Genomic DNA, 21,003 nt, shown 5'->3' on the forward strand with positions numbered 1-21,003 from the left:
CCCCACCTCCTCTTTCCAAGGAACAAACCGGGGGACCACTTTCCATGCCAGGCTTTCCCCTTCCCTTTCGCACCAGCGCACTATAAATGGTCTCTCTTGCATGTATCAGTCAGTGGCATTGGCTGCTTTTCCACAGTTTGTTGGACAAGTCCAAGAGTGGACTTCTCAAGTTTTTTGAGGTTTCTAAACTTTAGGTGAGATGCCTCTGCAATAATTTGAAACCTTTTAAACACAGGCCCCTTAGACCAGGTGTCTCTGTCTACCAGAAGCAAAGGACCACACCATCTCCTCTAAGGCAGCCTGGCTTTGCTCTGCGAACAGTGAGAGATGAAGGCCTTTTTGGAAGAGGGCAATTCTTTCTGAGATTCTATGCTTGTCTCACGACAGAGGTTCAGTTACAAAAATCATTGCAAAAAATGCAACACATTAATCCTAGAAACAGTGTGAGGTCACCTGAACAGGCAGGGCAGGACGAAGGAGACATGGGGATGGGATGAGGAGCGAGGGGGAAAATTGCATTTCTCAATATTGAAATAAGAGTTCTCCCATTTTTCCAGCCTAATTTTCCAACCCTGCTTTGGATGTCATGTTGAACATCGTACATAATGCAAGACAAAAATACAAGTTAATCATATAATTATTGAGGACACTGCAACTCCTGAATCCCCTCCTCCCCTGCTGCATCCCTGGCCAATGGCAGCTGTGGAGTCGGCACTCAGCACAGGGGCAGAGCGCAGAGACCCCCTGTCTCCTGCCCCCAGGGACTGCAAGGACGTGCCGGCGGTTTCTGGGAGCGGCGCGGGGCCAGGGCAGGTAGGCAGCGTGCCTTTGCCCCACTGCGCCGCAGAACTTTTTGCACCTAAAATCTCCCAGTTTGGCTAAGGTGCCACAAGTACTCCTTTTCTTTTTGCGAATACAGACTAACACGGCTGTTACTCTGAAACCTTCTGGAGATAGAGCCTGATTCCAGGCAACCCTACGAGTAGCACCAGCCTCTTCCTAGTGGGCGGCTGAGATATGCCTGAGCCCTTCCTCACCCCGGGGCCCCACCCTCTACTCCTCCTCTTCCCCCAAGACCCCGCCCGCTGGCCCCGGAAAGTGCAGCTGGGCCGTGGGAAGGGCCGCTCAGGGAGCTTGGGCTGCTGTGGGAAACCCTTAACCCTCCACCTGCCCTGGGTGGCAGGGGCAGAGACATGGGCTGGGGGCTGCTCTCAGGCCCCCTGGCCTCCCACCCAGGGCAGGTGGAGGGTCCAGGGCACCCCACAGTGGCCCCAGCTCCCTGGGAAGCTCTAACCACAGCCCAGCTCTGACTTAGGTCCTGGCCTGGGGCCCCAGGGGGAAGAGGAGGAGCGAGGAGTGGGGCCACTCTTCTGGTGCTGGTGCCCCACCCCACACTTCTACACAGGGGCCAGGGCTCCTGCCGGGGAACCCAAATTGGCCAGGGGCTTGGGCCTGGGCCTGGGCCCTGTGTGAATCCACCACTGTCCCTATCAAATTTACCTCCCTTCCCTTCTCCCCGACCCTGCCCCTCCCGTCCCATTATTCCCTCCTCTCCATCCTGGCTTCCCCATCCCACCCCTATTCCCTCCTCCTCCCTCATATGCTCCCTCCCTGCCTCTATCCTCTTCTCCCACTCCCTGTGCAAACACTGATTAAAATCCAACAAGGGCGTCTCCCTTCACCCCTCCCCAGTCTGTCTTGTGGGCACCAACTCCTTGGTGGGGTGGGGGTGCTGGAAGGAGGAGGGGCCTGGGCTCTGGCAAGGCAGGGGAAAGCACCGTGGGGAAAGGGTCTGTCTATCACAGAAGCAGGCTTGCCCGGGTGGGAAGCTAGACCGGAACGTCCAAGGCGACTTCCAGTGACTCCATGTCAAGGCTGTTACAGCGCCTGAGGAGTTCACACTTGTTCCTAGGTTGGTGAAATGTAAGGATCGAGCTCACAGCCAGTTAGGTGCCTGCCCTGCTTCTGAACAGCCTGCCCTGCGGCTAGCATGACAAACCGCATGGCAAGCTCTTTCCTCACGTGGTGTTTTCATAGAATCATAGAATCATAGAATATCAGGGTTGGAAGGGACCCCTGAAGGTCATCTAGTCCAACCCCCTGCCCGAAGCAGGACCAATTCCCAGTTAAATCATGAGAAGCGAGGGGGAGGCGTGGGCTACTGGGACGAGGGGATGGGTCGGGAAGGGGAGGGCAGCCCAGCCCAGCCATTTCTGCCTACCCCCCATGTCCCCAGGCGCACACAGAGCGGCTCCGGCAGCTCCCAGGCCTTCCCTGTGCAGCGTGCGGTGCTGCTGCTGCTTTGGCGCGGGCAGGGCCCCGTGTGTGGGATTTTGGCCCTGCCGACATTTCCCTGAGGGACACAGGGGAGAGACGGGGGAGGGGGATTCTGGACACTTCCCAACTCAGCTGTATCTGAAGGGAATTCCACAGGGCAGAGGAAAGGGGCCTTCCTTAGTTCAAGGCAGGGCCACTGTTGAATATCCCAGGCTGTTGCAAACTGAGGGGTGAGAGCATCTCACAGGAAAGGTCCCAGGGATCCTTTATCAGTAAGCTATGAATAGGTGTGATCGATCTGTATTTGAAGGGCCATGAGCTGTACAATGGATCCACTGACAGAAGCCAGGGGCTACACCTTATGAGTCAGCAAGACATGGAGGGACGTGCCTAGGGACAGAACCCTCAGGCTTTTCCATGCCATGTGCTGTGAGCTTTTTCATCTCACTCCCTTTTTCCATTTGATTGTATTTGTTCTCATCAGGCCATCTCCTCTGTCTGAGTTTCCCTTTCCCCATTCATTCATCATCAGACTATGCCATTAGTAGAGTGGATATTGGCAGATAGGAAGTTATAACACTCATGTTTTACACAGCAGTGGGCTGCTTTCCAAATCAACTGAACTGCTCATCCATGGAGGGGAAATCAGGTGAGTTGAGGGGTATATGATGGAAGCAGGTTTCATGCAGAGTGAGTGACTGGCCTTCCAGCTCTGCGCTATGGACCATCACAACACTGTCAGTATTAGTTCCCTGCGTCCTTTGGATCTTGAACCTTCACACTGATGGGACCTCGTGATTTTCGAAAGGAGCTTAACAGAAAGAAGTAAAAGAGAAGGAGAGAGAGCAAAGGCCATTTCCCTCCTGTGCCCGCCCAAGCACACACACACACACACACACACACACACTCCTCTCTCCCTCTCAGGCTCTGCTGCTTTCATCTGTTCTGCACACCCTGGCTGTGCATTGCCAGACTTTACCGTCTCTGGGTGGTGCTCTGCGTACCACCCTGGACTCTTTTCATGGGTTTTTAACACTTGGCTTTGGGCTCCTTTCCACACCCTGGTAATGTAATTTACTCAGAATTAGCGATGTCCCCTCAGCCATAACGCCACAGTAACAACGTTTTTACTCTGGGAAGTGCCTTGGTTGCTGAACTAAACATCTTGTCCATGCTCGCTCAACCAGACACCTAATGAGACTGTGACCATGTGACGTTCGTAATGATATGAAGATTGTAGTTGTGACCAGTGGAGATGTGGCCCTTCCTAATAGTAATAAAGACCTCTATATCTTGCCTTACCGTATAATATCGACAGACTATCATACTCCCTTTTTGGTTTATGTCCTTCCCTCCACTCTCATTTTTGGACCGTGCACTTTAGGTCTGATGGCCATTTTGAATGAATTTTATATTTTTATGGGGAACATTAGGACTGCTTGTGTGCGTGTGTCTCTCACATTTAGAGCCATTGTAAAGATTAGAAGAAAAAAAGGTTTTTTTTTTTCAAAAGAAAATAGGCTTTTTACACATTTTAAAGGAAGACTGGGGAAGAGGAATACAGCGGTAAGCTGCAAATATGTTAACAGGTCTTTTTAGACAAAAATTATGTTTTTGCATTTAGGTTTAGTTTTAACTAACGACTGAAAAATTATTATGTTTTTCTGAATAATAAATATTTAGTAACAGAATGTGATTGTAGAGAAAATAAAGCAGGCGGGGGGCGGGGAGTTAAACAAGAACAAACCGAGAGAGGCGGTAGAACATCTGAGAAAACAAAAGCCTTTCAGCCTGTTACAGACAGAGAGAGAATAAACTCAGAGAGGCTGCAGAGAAAGTTTTAAAACCCCTGGAAAGGAAGGAGGAAAGGAAGAAAGAGGGTGTCTTGATGTCCTATTCCTGCACTTGTACATATTAACGGAAAGGAAAAGGTCGTGGCAGATGCACTGTCCAAGATGAAGTGAGCTGTAGCTCACGAAAGCTCATGCTCAAATAAATTGGTTAGTCTCTAAGGTGCCACAAGTACTCCTTTTCTTTTTGCGAATACAGACTAACACGGCTGTTACTCTGAAACCTGTCCAAGGAAGAGCGTTGTGAGCCGAGTAAAAAGGGAAAGGACACGTCTTCTTCTGCCCCAGGCGTGGCTAGGACAGAAACAGGCTGCAAAGTGTCATAATGAAGAAAATCCTTCCTTCGTGCAGTGGTTCCCAGCCAGGGCTCACCTGGAGCTCCCGGGGCTCTTCCCCCCGCCCCCGGCTGGCAGCTGCCGGAGGGAAGGGGAGGGGCAGAGGAGCCGACCCATTGCTCACACAGGCAGGGATGAGGGGAGAAAGGGAGATTGAGCTCTGATTGGTTGCTCCACCCCCAGAGGAGGAGGGGCAGTGAGGCAGATAGCCAATCAGAGGGTGACTTTCCTCATCTTGCTCTCACATGTACCTTTTCTAAAAATTCTGCAGCACACCTGTTCGGGCCTGACGGCACACCAGGGTGACATGGCACACGAGTTGGGAAACGCTGCCTTAGTGTGTGAAAAGTGAACGACCAGTTCGGAGGAGTTGAGGAACTGCCAAAATGAACCAGGCAGAGAAACTGGATTAATCTAAACTAGGGCTGTCAAACACTTAAAAATATTAATTGTGATTAATCATGATATTAAAAAATGTAGTCGCGATTAATCACAGTTTTAATCACATTGTTAAACAATAATAGAATACCATTTATTTACATATTTCTGGATGTTGGCGGGAAGTGTGTGTGTGTTAGGGCAGTGTGTGAGACAGAGTGTGTATGAAAGAGAGACTGTGAGTGTGAGAGAGACTGTGTGGGGGAGTGTGTGACGGGGACAGACTGTTTCTGTGTTGGGGGAGTGTGACTGAGCCAGTATGTGTGATGGGGAGTGTGAGAGAGGGACTGTGTGTGTGTTGGGGACTGCGTGAGACAGTGTGTGTGTTGGGGGAGTGAGGGTGGCAGTGTACTGTCTCTGAGCAGAGCACTCACCAGCCTGAACGCTTGTTCCGACAGTAGCAGCTGCTGGCAGCTCCCATCCCTGACCCAGAGGTAGCTGCACAGACAGGCTCCCCCTGTTCCCCGACCCCAGCTCAGTGGTGACCCGGTACGTGGGAGGGGCTGAAGCCGGGAACAGCAGGGCTGAATTCCAGAGCCCCGAGCCCGGTGCTCCCCCGGGGGCAGAAGTCCTGAGCCATGGGCAGAGTTGGCTGGCAGAGCCCTCAAGGAACAGAGACCGCAGGGAGCCCTCTGGGCAAACTGCCCCTAGCTCCCGCCTTCCCTGAGCTATCCTGGCCCGGCACCCTGAGCAACCCCCTCCCAGCACCCTGAGCTACGCCCCTGCCCACACAAAGTCCCTGGTTACCCCTCTCCCCCTGCACCCTGAGCTGCCTGCAAACTTTTGGAGCTGAGGCCCGCCCCCTCCCCTTGAGTTATACTTTTTTGGTAGTGCCCCCACACAGAACCCAGGCAGGCGGGTGGCCTGCTGACGTGAGTCAGGGGGTGGAGGTGGTTGTCCCTCCCCAGTCGCCACCCTACGGAGCTGGCTTGAGCCCCGCTGGCCCCTGCCCACCCAAAATAGAAGTCAAACTACACCTATGCCTGATCCCCCCAGCTGCATTCCCCCTCCCCGACTGGGAATTCACCCGCCTAACATATCTCCGCTACCCTCTGGTGGGCATTCCCTCCCCTGATGTATCCCCCCCCGTCACATTATTGGCTTGAACTGGTAACATATAGAACATGCTTGCAACTAAGGTCCTGTAGTGGCACCAAATCTTGTATAAAGGGGGTCAAATCAGGTGTCTAAAACAAGCTTATGGTTTGCTGGTTATGATTATGCTGTCTATACGGGTGGATCATTTTTGTAGTTAAAGTTATGAATATTGGCTCTACACTGTCTGTATTTCAAACTTGTGCTATGCTTCTGGGTGACACCCCAGACAAGTTGGTGTCAGCTCTGCCTAGTCTGCTTGATGGCCCATTAAGGACCATCAGCGGTACAACTGACCCATTGAGAGAAGGCAGATACACCTTGTGACTCAGCAAAGTATGCAGGGACTTGCCCATGTGACTCCAAACTCCATTTTGCTGGAATTTTTCCACAGTAAGAACAAAGAGGTGTTCTTACCCTTGGAAAAGACGATAAAAGGCTCATGCCTCATCTCCATCTTGTCTTCAATCCTGCTTCATTCTCTAGAGGGACTTTGCTACACTGAAGCTTTGAACCAAGGACTGAAAGACGCATCCCAGCTGTGGATGTTCTCCAGAGACTTGATCTGAACCTGCAGTTTATTCCATCACTGCTGCAAGCCTGAACCAAGAACTTTGCCTTTACTGTATGTAATTGATTCCATTTAACCAATTCTTGCTCTCATCTATATCTTTTTCCTTTTATGAATAAACCTTTAGATTTTAGATTCTAAAGGATTGGCAACAGCATGATTTGTGGGTAAGATCTGATTTGTATATTGACCTGGGTCTGGGGCTTGGTCCTTTGGGATCAGGAGAACCTCTTTTCTTTTACTGGGGTATTGGTTTTCATAACCATTCGTCCACATAACGACTGGCACTGGTGGTGATACTGGGAAACTGGAGTGTCTAAGGGAATTGCTTGTGTGACTTGCGGTTAGCCAGTGGAGTAAAACCAAAGTCCTCTCTGTTTCGCTGGTTTGCTTTGCCTTAGAGGTGGAAAAACCCCAGCCTTGGGCTGTAACTGCCCTGCTTTAAGCAATTTGTCCTGAATTGGCACTCTCAGTTGGGTCCTGCCAGAACCAGAATCGTTACACCCCCACTGGCCATTATAAACAATGCATTACTTCACCATGTCAGGGTGAGCAGGGCCCTGTCTCTCCTCAATGGTCCCCTGCTCCTCAAGCAAAGAGCCCATAGACACCCACTCTGGCTACTAATCCATGGTTATTGGTGCAGGCTCTCAGTCAACAAATGTATCTGTCTCTGTCCCTCACCAGGAGACCCCAGCGCCTCTTTCTAATCCTTCAGCCTGTGCTTCCAAACTAGGGACTCTTACTTCTCTCCTGGGCCTGCAGGCAGCTGCCCCCACTCAGATCTCAGCAGATCCACCCCTTTCTAGGGGTTCCCTGTACACTAACTGCTGAGTGACATGGACAAACACAATCATCAACTCAGCCTGACCAACCAGTGGAAGGGCAAGGAATTTTGTACGCCCCTGTGATGTTATTGATTAAAAGTCAGTCTTCAGGGAATGTATGTCTTTGTTGCTACCTCTGCTATAGAATTCCAACCAATCTTATAGAAAGTATGTCATGTACCATTTCACTGGAAAAGTTACGATTTGCTGAATATGATTACCCTCCCTGTAGGCCTGAAGTATTGTTGTAGCTGAAGTTATGAATATTGACTATGCACCTGTATTTCAAATGTGTTTACTCCTGTGGTAACACCCACAAGGTAGTTTACATCCAGTCGAGCCAGCACATTGTGGATGGACCATTTAAGCAGATAGCCCATTCAGAAACACAATGGGCCATAGAAGCAGCTTATCCCAACCTGATAGACTTTCCTGTGGACGTTTTAGCTGGAATAAGGGTAATGGCTTCTGCTGTGACTCATGGAAGCATGCAGGGGCATGTGGCCAGCTTATGTGACTCTGAACTCCATCTTGTGCCTGTACTTTCCCACAAACTAAGGCTGAGAGCAGCACCACATGAGGGAAAGTAGAAAAGGCCCTGGAAGCATCTCCATTTTGCCTCTTTCCTGTTCTGACCTCGTGACTACGGACTTATAATAAAAGGAGCATGACAACCAATGGATTGAGGACCTTCCAAGCTTTTCGAAGCCATAAAAGCCAGCAGTTTATTCCATCACTGCTTCAACCCTGATATGAGAACTTTACAATGAGTGTATGTGGGATGGGATGTACACACCCCACACTATGCAACAAGGGTTAAGGGATTATTTTGGTATCAGCCAGCCCTGCCCTGCCACACCCACAGCAAATGTTCCATCTGCTGGAGGAATTAAAAGGCAGGGAATTCGCTCATTTGGGTGGCAGAGCTGGAGGGGAGCAGACCTGTAGCTCAGAGCTCCAGCCGTGCAGCAAGAAGCCTAAAAGCTCTGACACTGTTGCCCAAAGGGGCCCTGACTGAGGGAAGGGAGGACCTACCCCAGGGAGGGAAGTATCCTGTGGACCCTGGTGGAAACCCCCTCTTACTTAGCGTGGTTTGGGTTTCCCCACCAGGGGAAAGCCTTGGACTAAGCTGACCTGAGGCAGTTGGATGAGAGGAAGAGGCCCAGGGAGGACAGCAGCTTGGTTGCCAGGCTACTGGTAGCCCAAAGGGCCCTGGGTCAGAGCCTGGTGGAGTGGGAGGGCCTGGGATCCCCTCCCCACAGCCCCCTTGGCACTCAGGGATTGCAGCTGTGACCACTAGGCCACAGTCCCAAGTGAGGACTGTTTCAGCATGTATTGGATTCCTTTCACCATTTTAAATCTCTCCTTATTCTTTTCTCTCATAAATAAACCTTTAGATGTTAGATACTAAAGGATTGGCAACAGTGTGATAATTGGGTAAGATCTGTGTTATATATTGACCTGGGCACGTGGCTGGTCCTTGGGGATGAGAAGAACTCTTTGTTTGATTAAACTACTTTTAAATAACTACTCATCATAAAGACAGGTTTCAGAGTAGCCACAAGTACTCCTTTTCTTTTTACTCATCATAAAATCGGTGTCTGGATGGTGAAACAAAGACTAGAATACCCAAGGAGGCTGCATTTCTGACTTCTTATTAGCCAGTGTGGTGAGACCGAAGTATACTTATGTTACTGTTTTGGAATATCTTACGGAAGAATAACCACCAGTTCGTGGTGAGTCTGTCCCATTTCTCAGCAGTTTGTCCAGAAGCTGGTATTCTCAGTTGTGACCCACTGAGGCACTATATCAATCCCTCAATAAGGGAGAAACAAACAGAGAGGGGAAAGGGGAGCCCAGCTGTGATATTCTGGGTAAACATAAAGCCTATGGGGATAGGTCTCTTTGAAGGAAACACAATGGTCACTATCGGCATCCCCATTATGAGAAAGGAAGGACACCTCCGAAACAGTGGGGCCACGGTCCAGATAATAACTCAAAGAGGAATTTTCCCAGAGAGTGCACAAGAGGTGGCCGATGTACCAAACCCCCACACTGAGGGGAACTAAGCACAGCAATAAAACAATGTTTTGCGAACCAGGCTTGTTGGGTCAGCAGGGCCACATGAAGAGACTACTCCAGGGCAGCCCCCTCTTCTCAAGACCTAAGCTGGTGTGAGCCTTCTTTTCCCTTGTCAGTGCTCAGCAACACTCCCCCAGGTGACTGGCAAGTCACAGCTGCCCAAACTGCTGAGCCCTCGTCCTGTGAGTAAATGAAATAACATCTCCAGGCACGGACAAGGCCTCACTGGGAAAACAAAACCTGATCCGATGCCCAGTGGGGACGTCAGGAGACATAGAACGGAATTGTCTTCCCTGGGTACAGGCCAGGATCACCCAGCCAACCCGCACCTCCAGAAGAGGAAAGAGTGGCAAGGTGATGAGGATACAGCTGGGATCCTAGTTTTCCCCCTGTCGAACGTGTAGGAAGATTCCGTCTACACTAACCTGGGGGAGTTCACCCAATCAGGCCTCCCTTCCCATCAGCAAGAAACCAGATCTGCAGTCCCAGCCCTGAGAATGGCCTAACCGAAGGGAAACAGACTGCCAGGAATGGGACACGTTTCCTTCAGTACCAGATAGGAATGGATCACAGAAGCTCTTGATGACCAGTGTTGCCCTCATGAGGAGGAGAGGCGGTGGGAAATCACAGAATAACTACATCATCTCTCTCCCACTCCCATACTTCCAACACTCCCACCCCCCAAACTCTCTCTCATGACCCCATCACACCCCTCTAAACACAAGCACTCCCCACCATGCCACCCATCCTCAGACCCCCTTTCCCCCAATCAAGAACAAAGGTGCTCCATTCCCCTCCCTTCCCACGCCCCTCCCCCTCACATCCCTCAAACACAGATTCCTCTCCCACTGGTGCCCCATGTGCTCCCTCCCCCCTCATGCCCTCACACACACGATCCCCTACCCCTTACAAATACCCTCCCCTCCCCCTTCACCTCCCTTCATACACATGCTTCCCTCCCACTTCTACCTGTCTTTCTGTCCCTCCTCCCCTGCTGTAGCCCCACCCACTCCCCCTGTTCAGCACTCACTAGTCATTGAACAATACTCTTCCTCTCTCCAGCCTCACAGAAATGTAAGGCAAGAACTTAACTGGGGCAAGACATGCATATATGGACAATCCAGGTGCTAGTGATGTCTGTACTCGGACAGGATTAGCAGTGTAAGAAAAAATACCGATCATCTGGATAATGCCTCCTCCTCCTCCCCCGCTCTCCCTCTCACACACGTCGCCGCCCCCCTTCCCTCCCTTCCATCTGTTCTGCAGGCCCTGGCTGTGCATTCCAGACCTTACCGTGTTCTGGTTGTGCTAAGTGCAACCTGGACTGTGAATTTATTGGGTTTAGCTACGTCTACACTTAAACCAGCAGCGGCACCGTTGTAATGCTTCAGTGTAACCACTCACTACAGGGGTTCTCCTGTCACTGTGGTTAATCCACCTCTCTAAGAGGCAGTCGGGGGTGTGTCGTTTTAACGACATCACGCAGGGGTGAGGATTTTTCATGCCCCTGATCTATGTAACAGGCTCAACTTTATTGTTTAGAATAGATCTGGCCTAAAACTTGACTTTGGGATCATTTCTACATCCTGCTCATGTAGTTCAGTGGTCCTCAACCAGCGGCACGTGTACTCCTGGGGAACCAGAGGTCTTCCACAGGGCACATCAACTCCTCTGGATATTTGCCTAGTCTTACAACAGGCTACATAAGAAGCACTAGCCAAGTCAGTACAAATTAAAATTTCATACAGACAGTGACTTCTTTATACTGCTCTATATCCTATTCCCTGAAATGTAAGCACAATATTAAAATTCCAATCAATTTATTTTATAATTATTGGTAACAATGAGAAAATCAACAATTTGTCAGTAATCGTGTGCTCTGACACTTTTGTATGTTTGTCTGATTGTGTAAGCAAGTAGGTTTTAAGTGCGGTAAACCTGGAGGTACGCAAGACAAATCAGACTCCTGAAAGGGGTATAGTAGTCTGGAAAGGTTGAGAGCCGCTGCTGTAGTCTACTCGGAATTATTGCTATGTCCCCTCAGGCTTAATTCCACAATAAGGGGTGTGTGTTTGTTTGCCCGTCTGTCTGGGAATTGTCCGGTTGAATTAAAAAATCTCATATATGGTCACTAAACCAGAAACCTAAAGAGAATATGACCCTGTGACATTCCTAATGATTGGAAAATTGGTTCTTGTCACCGATGCAGATGTGGCCCTTACTAATCATTGGATTGCTTTTTGTATTAATTGCATGTAGTGATGTGTACTCCGTACCTGATTGTGTAAGTCTTGTATATACATTTAGCTGGGGACACAGGGGTGATGGCCACCCTCTTCCCTACAGAGGGAAATGGGCCGGGGTAAAATCTGATAGGGAGCCATCAGAAATGCAAATTGGAGTGTGCCTCTGCCAGACAGCAGGAAGGAGAGTGACCCCAAATAAAACCTGGCAAAGCTGATAAGGGGGGAGGGATTGGTCCCCCTTTCAGGGAATATGGGCATTGAGTGGACACTCAAAGGAAGTGATGGCGTATTTAAAACCAGCTTCCGACACAGTGCCAGAGAACTTCTGTTTTTCCCAATTGGGGATCCCCTGTAACTCCTTCCTTCTTCTGTCAAGAGCCTCCCACTGTTCTCTTTCTCTGGGGCATTACTGTGGCTGGCCTCCCTTCTGCTTTCCAGTGAGGGGTCGCACTTTGCTCTGCAGGAAATTGCATTTGGTTTTGGTTGCACTGAGAGCTCTCTCAGGTAAAGGGAGTGACTCCTCATCCCCCTCCCCTGGAAACATATTGCTGCTTTTTGCTGATAAGGGTGAAGGGGTCTCTTCTCCCCTCTTACCTGCCTATCCCTCCTCTGGGTTTATCTCTGGGAGCTCTGGGACATATTCCCTCTTGCCATGGCTCATAATACTCATAGCTTTGGATAGTGATATTATGGCATTTCCCGCTAATACATCAGCTGGTCAATTCTTCAGAGCCCCCACATTTAAGGTACCCCCCAAAACCTTCCCCTGAAATTCAAGGCAGGCTAAAGAAATCATGTTTGTAAATTGCCCAACACCAGGAGTGTTACCTTCTCCCCTGGGATTATATCACCCTCCTTAATCACATCCCTCCTGACTAGAGAAATCCATGCTCCAGTGTCTCTCCACCCCAGCACAGGTTACCATTTACCTTGGCCTGTTTAATCAACTCTGCGCCTGTTTAATCAACTCTGTGTGTGGGGCGCTACCAAAAACAGAAGTCTCTGACTCGAGGGAGCTACATTGACTCGGACGGATCAGGGATTGTATTTGGACTCACTGTACTTAGGATATTGTTTCTTCATGTGTTCACAGGATGCATGTAAGAAACACTCTTTTGGGCTGTCCCTTGGGGCTCGGGCCTGATAATTAAGGTTAACAGGAGGTGACTGGTATTGGGGTGGTGGGTGCTTAGTCCCCCTCCCTTTCCAAAGAACAAACTGGGCCCCCCCTTCAATGCTAGGCTTTTGCCCTCCCCTTTGGGACCTGCGCACTATAAATGGTCTTGCTTGCATGTGTCAGTCAGTAGCATCTGCTGCCTTTTCCACAGTTTCTGAAACTCTGTCCCCAGACCTACGAGGCCCCTTCCATTGAGTGTCCTTCTCGGCACTTCTGAAAATCCTACCAGGTGCAGAAATACCTCTGAAAATCTGGCCTTTAGAATCATAGAAGAACAGGGTTGGAAGGGACCTCAGGATGTCATCGAGTCCAACTTCCTGCTCAAAGCAGGACCAACCCCAACTAAATCATCCCAGCCAGGGCTCTGTCAAGTTAGGCCTCAAAAACCTCCAAGGATGGAGATTCCACCCCCTCCCTAGGTAACCCCTTCCACTGCTTCACCACCCTCCTAGGGAAATAGCTTTTCCTACTATCCAACCTCGACCTCCCCCACTGCAACTTGAGACCATTGCTCCTTGTTCTGTTCTGTCCTTTAGTCTGTGTGTCCCTCAGTGCCCCCTCTGTACAATGGCTATAACAGCCCTGCTCTACCTCATTGAGAGGATGTGAAGAGAAACACTTTAGACCCTGTGAGGCGCTAATATACCGTGGGGATGGGGCCACATACATATCACAGGTAGAGTGGGAACCTCACCGTACCACTGCTGCTATTCCTCCCCTTGGTTTTGGATCCTTCTTTTCACCTGAGCCCTCAAATCTCCCTCTGTTCTGACTGTAACCTTGGCTCAAAGGGCTTGGCTGTATTTCTTCTGAGTCCCCTGTGTTCTCCCTTCAACACTCCCCTGCCCCTCCACCTCCCTCCCTCCCACAACCCGTGCAGAGAGCTTCCTGTTTTACAGGCTCATCTAAGGACATCCAGGTCCTTCATTTTATTACCAGCTCCTTCTCATCTTAATCACCCTGCCTCTGTCTGTAAACCGAACACTGGCTCCCTGCCCCAGGGGCACAAGCTGGAAGCAGCACCTCTCCTCCCCACAATCCACACTCCACAGCAATGCTGGGCTGCAGTTAAGAGCTCCACCTGGGAGAACACCTCCTGCACAAAAATCAGAAGCGGGGGAGACAGCAGGAGCTCCCCCCACCCCCGAATGGCACCCTTGGGGTTAGAGAGACAGGAGGTAGATAGTCACCCTGACTGAATTGGCCTTCTCAGCACTGGTTCTCCACTTGTAAGGTAACTCCCTTCTCTTCATGTACCAGTATATTTATGCCTGTATCTGTAATTTTCACTCCATGCATCTGAAGAAGTGGGTCTGTTACCCACGAAAGCTTATGCCCAAATAAACCTGTTACTCTTTAAGATGCCACCGGACTTCTCGTTGGTTTTTTTAGGAGGTAGAGAGGGGAGCCAGCCTGGGGCTGGAGGCAATGAGCAGGGCCCCAGCGTCTACCCGGCCCTCTCCTAATTCTGCCTGTGAATCCCCCTGATAATGACACACTCCCAGCCCAGGTCCAGTTACTTACCACGACAAATAATGCTGTTCCCTACAAGGCAAAAAAGGGACACAATCACACGCACAGTAACAACCGAAACAACACAGCAGCCTCCAAATGCACCCTCCCATCAGTATTCATTGTAATCGTTCTCCCCAGTCTCCCCAAGAGCCTTCCCTCGATTCCCTCTTCCCCCTCCCCATGCCCCCTCCTCCACCCTAATCCTTCCGCTGCCTTCCCGTGTCCCCTCCTGTCCCTCTATTCCCGCCTGCCCCGTCCCAGGCCCCACCTCCTTCTATTCCCTGCTCCCCCTCCCTGTGCCCCCCACCTGTATTCCCTCCTTCCCACTCTATGCTTCCTCCTCTCCTTCTGTTTCCTCTTCCCTTTCCCTGTGTCCCTTCTCTTTCCCATATTCCATCTTCCACAGGCAGCTCTGGGGAATGGTTGGTGGGAGGGTTATAGGGGAGATTCTCTCTGCTGGGGTGACGAGTAAGTAGAGAGAGACAGGAAGGTTGATACGGGAGCCAGCCTGGGGCTGGAGGCAATGAGCAGAGCCCCAGTGTGTACCCAGCCCTCTCCTAATTCTGCCTTCGCATCCCCCTGCTAATGACACAATCCCGGCCCAGATCTAGCTTCTTACCGCTGCCACGGCAAGTACTGATATTACCTACAAGGCAAAAGAAGGGACACAGGACATAATCACACCCACAGAAACAACTGAAACAACACAGCAGCCTCCAAATGCACCCCTCCCCCCGCATCTCTGTTCATTGTAATCGTTCTCCCCAGTCACCCCATGAGTCTTCCCTCTATTCTCTCCTCCCCCTCCCCATGCCCCCTCCTCCACCCTAAGCCCTGTTCCCCCTTCCCGTGTCACTTCCATGCCCTCTATTCCCTCCTGCCCCGTCCCAGGCCCCGCCTCCTTCTATTCCCTGCTCCTTCTCCCTGTGCCCCCCAGCTGTATTCCCTCCTCCCCACTCTATGCTTCCTCCTCTCCTTCTGTTTCCTTTTCCCTTTGCCTGTCTCCCCTCCCTTCCCTATAATCCCTCTTCCACAGGCAGCTCTGGGGAATGGTTGGTGGGATGGTTATAGAGGAGATCCCCTCTACTGGACTGACGAGTAAGGACACAGAGACAGGAAGGTAGATACGGGAGCCAGTCTGGGGCTGGAGGCAATGAGCAGGGCCCCAGCGTGTACCCGGCCCTCTCCTCATTCTGCCTTCCCATCCCCCTGCTAATGACACAATCCCAGCCCAGGCCCAGCTACTTACCGGTGACATGGCAAAAACTAATCTTGCTTACAATGCAAAAGAAGGGACACAGGACACAATCACACGCACAGTAACAACTGAAACAACAAAGCAGCCTCCAAATGCACCCCCCCCCATCTCTATTCATTGTAATCATTCTCCCCAGTCTCCCCATGAGCCTTCCCTCTATTCTCTCCTCCCCATCCCCATGCGCCCTCCTCCACCCTAAGCCCTGTACCCCCTTCCTGTGTCAGTTCCCCGCCCTCTATTCCCTCCTGCCCCATCCCAGGCCCCACCCCCTTCTATTCCCTGCTCCCCCCCATGCCCCAAGCCTGTATTCCCTCCTCCCCACTCTATGCTTCCTCCTCTCCTTCTGTTTCCTCTTCCCTTTCCCTGTCTCCCCTCCCTTCCCTGTAATCCCTCTTCCACAGGCAGCTCTGGGGAATGGTTGGTGGGATGGTTATAGAGCAGATCCCCTCTGCTGGGGTGACGAGTAAGGACACAGAGACAGGAGGGTAGATACGGGAGCCAGCCTGGGGCTGGAGCCAATGAGCAGGGCCCCAGCGTGTACCCAGCCCTCTCCTAATTCTACCTGTGAATCCCCCTGCTAATGACACACTCCCAGCCCAGGTCCAGGTACTTACCAGGACAAATAATGCTGTTCCCTACAAGGCAAAAAAGGAACACAGGACACAATCACACGCACAGTAGCAACTGAAACAACACAGCAGCCTCCAAATGCACCCCCCCATCTCTATTCATTGTAATCGTTCTCCCCAGTCTCCCCATGAGCCTTCCCTCTATTCCCTCCTCCCCCTCCCCATGTCCCCTCCTCCACCCTAATCCTTCCGCTGCCTTCCCGTGTCCCCTCCCCTCCCTCTATTCCCTCCTGCCCCGTCCCAGGCCCCGCCTCCTTCTATTCACTGCTCCCCCTCCCTGTGCCCCCCACCTGTATTCCCTCCTCCCCACTCTATGCTTCCTCCTCTCCTTCTGTTTCCTCTTCCCTTTCCCTGCGTCCCTTCTCTTCCCCATATTCCCTCTTCCACAGGCAGCTCTGGGGAATGGTTGGTAGGAGGGTTATAGAGGAGATCCCCTCTGCTGGGGTGACGAGTAAGGACACAGAGACAGGAAGGTAGATACGGGAGCCAGCCTGGGGCTGGAGGCAATGAGCAGAGCCCCAGTGTGTACCCGGCCCTCTCCTCATTCTGCCTTCGCATCCCCCTGCTAATGACACAATCCCAGCCCAGATCCAGCTTCTTACCGCTGCCACGGCAAGTACTGATATTACCTACAAGGCAAAAGAAGGGACACAGGACACAATCACACCCACAGTAACAACTGAAACAACACAGCAGCCTCCAAATGCACCCCTCCCCCCGCATCTCTGTTCATTGTAATCGTTCTCCCCAGTCACCCCATGAGTCTTCCCTCTATTCTCTCCTCCCCCTCCCCATGCCCCCTCCTCCACCCTAAGCCCTGTTCCCCCTTCCCGTGTCAGTTCCATGCCCTCTATTCCCTCCTGCCCCGTCCCAGGCCCCGCCTCCTTCTATTCCCTGCTCCCCCTCCCTGTGTCCCCCACCTGTATTCCCTCCTCCCCACTCTATGCTTCCTCCTCTCCTTCTGTTTCCTCTTCCCTTTCCCTGTGTCGCTTCTCTTCCCCGTATTCCCTCTTCCACAGGCAGCTCTGGGGAATGGTTGGTGGGATGGTTATAGAGGAGATCCCCTCTGCTGGGGTGACGAGTAAGGACACAGAGACATGAAGGTAGATACGGGAGCCAGCCTGGGGCTGGAGGCAATGAGCAGAGCCCCAGCATGTACCCGGCCCTCTCCTAATTCTGCCTTCGCATCCCCCTGCTAATGACACAATCCCAACCCGGATCCAGCTACTTACCGCTGCCACCTGAAGTACTGATATTACCTACAAGGCAAAAGAAGGGACACAGGACACAATCACACCCACAGTAACAACAGAAACAACACAGCAGCCTCCAAATGCACCCCTCCCCCCGCATCTCTGTTCATTGTAATCGTTCTCCCCAGTCACTCCATGAGCCTCCCCTCTATTCTCACCTCCCCCTCCCCATGCCGCCTCCTCCACCGTAAGCCCTGTTCCCCCTTCCCGTGTCAGTTCCATGCCCTCTATTCCCTCCTGCCCCGTCCCAGGCCCCGCCTCCTTCTATTCCCTGCTCCCCCTCTCTGTGCCCTCCACCTGTATTCCCTCCTCCCCACTCTATGCTTCCTCCTCTCCTTCTGTTTCCTCTTCGCTTTCCCTGTGTCGCTTCTCTTCCCCGTATTCCCTCTTCCACAGGCAGCTCTGGGGAATGGTTGGTGGGATGGTTATAGAGGAGATCCCCTCTGCTGGGGTGACGAGTAAGGACACAGAGACAGGAAGGTAGATACGGGAGCCAGCCTGGGGCTGGAGGCAATGAGCAGAGCCCCAGCGTGTACCCGGCCCTCTCCTAATTCTGCCTTCGCATCCCCCTGCTAATGACACAATCCCAACCCGGATCCAGCTACTTACCGCTGCCACCTGAAGTACTGATATTACCTACAAGGCAAAAGAAGGGACACAGGACACAATCACACCCACATTAACAACAGAAACAACACAGCAGCCTCCAAATGCACCCCTCCCCCCGCATCTCTGTTCATTGTAATCGTTCTCCCCAGTCACTCCATGAGCCTCCCCTCTATTCTCACCTCCCCCTCCCCATGCCCCCTCCTCCACCCTAAACCCTGTTCCCCCTTCCCGTGTCAGTTCCATGCCCTCTATTCCCTCCTGCCCCGTCCCAGGCCCCGCCTCCTTCTATTCCCTGCTCCCCCTCTCTGTGCCCTCCACCTGTATTCCCTCCTCCCCACTCTATGCTTCCTCCTCTCCTTCTGTTTCCTCTTCGCTTTCCCTGTGTCGCTTCTCTTCCCCGTATTCCCTCTTCCACAGGCAGCTCTGGGGAATGGTTGGTGGGATGGTTATAGAGGAGATCCCCTCTGCTGGGGTGACGAGTAAGGACACAGAGACAGGAAGGTAGATACGGGAGCCAGCCTGGGGCTGGAGGCAATGAGCAGAGCCCCAGCGTGTACCCGGCCCTCTCCTAATTCTGCCTTCGCATCCCCCTGCTAATGACACAATCCCAACCCGGATCCAGCTACTTACCGCTGCCACCTGAAGTACTGATATTACCTACAAGGCAAAAGAAGGGACACAGGACACAATCACACCCACAGTAACAACAGAAACAACACAGCAGCCTCCAAATGCACCCCCCCATCTCTATTCATTGTAATCGTTTTCCCCAGTCTCCCCATGAGCCTTCCCTCTATTCCCTCCTCCCCCTCCCCATGCCCCCTCCTGCACCCTAATCCTTCCTCCCGCTTCCCGTGTCCCCTCCCCTCCCTCTATTCCCACCTGCCCCGTCCCAGGCCCCACCTCCTTCTATTCCCTGCTCCCCCTCCCTGTGCCCCCACCTGTATTCCCTCCTCCCCACTCTATGCTTCCTCCTCTCCTTCTGTTTCCTCTTCCCTTTCCCTGTGTCCCTTCTCTTCCCTGTAATTCTGGCCAATGGGAGCCACGGCCAATGGGAGCCATGGAGCTCACGCGTCTGGCGGGCGCAGCCCGTGGAGAGTCTGGAGACTCCCCTCACCGCTCTCACCCGAGAAGCAAGAGACCTCCCAGCAGGGCTGGCTAGTGCGGCCAGGGAAGGGGGCAGGGTGTGATGGTGAGTGTCTGGGAGGTGTGTGGAGGGTGCTGGGCAGTGGGGGAGGTTTGTGTGTTTTGGGGGCCTGTTGGGGGGTGCTGGGAAGTGGGGGAGATTTGTGTGTGCCAGGGCACTGGGGGTCTATGTGGGGCATTGTGTAGTAGTGGTGGTGGGGCTGTGGGGAAGGGCACTGGGACGGAGGAAGGGAAATCTCTGTGTATTGAGAAACTTCGAGTGGGGGGTTCTGTGTGGGGTGCTGGACAGGTGTGGTCGGGCTGTGGGCAGGGGAGTAGAGTGGAAGAATTACTTCTTGTGTCTTGCCGACAACACTCCTGCTAATCTATCCCAGAATTATGTTTACTTTTTTTTGCAACTGTGTTACACTGTTTTAATGATAATAATAAGGAAATAAAAAGATTTCAGAGTCCATTCAAAACTGTCTGTTGGTCTGGATTTGGCCCACAGTCCACCTATTGACTACCCCAGCCCTACACGCTCTCGACTCATCCAAGCCATGCCTCCTGACTCCCCTGTTAATTTTTGCAGTGTACTGTCCCACACTGCCTCCCTGCTGCTGTAGTCTTCCTCTCTCACAGAGAAAGGCTCCAGCAGTGGGGAAAGCCTCTGGCACAGGGCGGGGGGAGCAGGGAAAAGCTCTGGCAGCTCTTCGCTGCCGCAGTCTTTCAACAACACAGAACTCGGGTTATGAGCCCATGCTGAGGCCTGTGCCAGCATTGTCCACACTGATATTGCTACCCGTGCTGGCTAGATTAGAGCTAGCATGGGTATGCTAATCCATGCTACAAATGCACTTTAACTTGCAGCCTCCTGACACGTTCTTTCTTTTTCTCCAGCTTGGGGCATTGCCCTGCTTCCCTGCAGAGAGGTGTGGGGAAGTCATTCTCTTTGCGAGTTAGCTTCAGTCATTGAGGCTTCCATTCGAATGTGGTGATTCTAGCCCAGACACTCCTAGTGCTGCTATGTCTGGAATACCTAGCCCTGATCTCCCATGTCCCAGGGAGAAAATCAATTCTTTTCCCCAACAGGCAGTGATAACGAGAGGGTTGGCACAGACTCATACAGATAGTTCATAAAAATAGTACAGAAAATTGCCACTTCCATCACCCTCAGCCATCACACACTCCCCTCCCCATCACCTCCTCCACACACACTCACACACGTGCACGTGCTCCCCTACTCCTCACCCCTTCACCACACAGTCAGGTCCCCCTCACCGCTACAGCTCTCTCCACACAAACTCTTCATCCCCCCATCCTCCCTCTCACACCTCCCCTTCCCCTTCCCCTCTCTAAAACAACCAATTCTACCTCCCCAGATCAGAGTGGAAGAATTTAAGTCTAAGCTATTTAAATCACCAATTTTCATCCCGTATTAAATAACTAATTTTAACCTTGCTTTGCCTTTCTACTTTCTTTTTTTCCCCCTCAAGAAAGGTTGGTTCTCATTGTTTGGTAACAATTAAAACATGTTGACTTGCATGTAAATATAGCCTCCACCCTAAGTTTGGTCCTTCTTTTTCATAAACTAGGAAGATACACTATATCGACCTTTAACCTATAATATAGCTTAATTTACTTTTATCCAGATTCTTAATTTTTACATTTTGTATATGTTAGAAAATAGTGATTTTTTATGGACTATATTAGTAT

General features: G+C 51.7%; 2 protein-coding genes across 2 annotated transcripts in view; both read right to left on the reverse strand.

Moving 5' to 3' along the window:
* LOC144267068 (uncharacterized) overlaps positions 1 to 21,003 on the reverse strand; it is a 620,395-nt gene that overhangs the window by 470,010 nt on the left and 129,382 nt on the right. The gene's annotated exons all lie outside the window — the stretch shown is intronic.
* The window catches only part of LOC144265798 (uncharacterized), a 106,717-nt gene continuing 101,143 nt past the window's right edge, over positions 15,430 to 21,003 (reverse strand). The window contains exons 11-16 of the mRNA XM_077818802.1: positions 18,793 to 18,819; positions 18,163 to 18,189; positions 17,533 to 17,559; positions 16,903 to 16,929; positions 16,286 to 16,306; positions 15,430 to 15,504 (exon numbers count right to left, since the gene is read on the reverse strand). Of these exons, the coding sequence (XP_077674928.1) occupies positions 15,430 to 15,504; positions 16,286 to 16,306; positions 16,903 to 16,929; positions 17,533 to 17,559; positions 18,163 to 18,189; positions 18,793 to 18,819 (204 nt within the window). The remainder of the gene's footprint in view (positions 15,505 to 16,285; positions 16,307 to 16,902; positions 16,930 to 17,532; positions 17,560 to 18,162; positions 18,190 to 18,792; positions 18,820 to 21,003) is intronic.

This window comes from Eretmochelys imbricata, chromosome 6, assembly GCF_965152235.1.
Source record: "Eretmochelys imbricata isolate rEreImb1 chromosome 6, rEreImb1.hap1, whole genome shotgun sequence".
In the NCBI taxonomy this organism is placed as follows: Eukaryota; Metazoa; Chordata; order Testudines; family Cheloniidae; genus Eretmochelys; species Eretmochelys imbricata.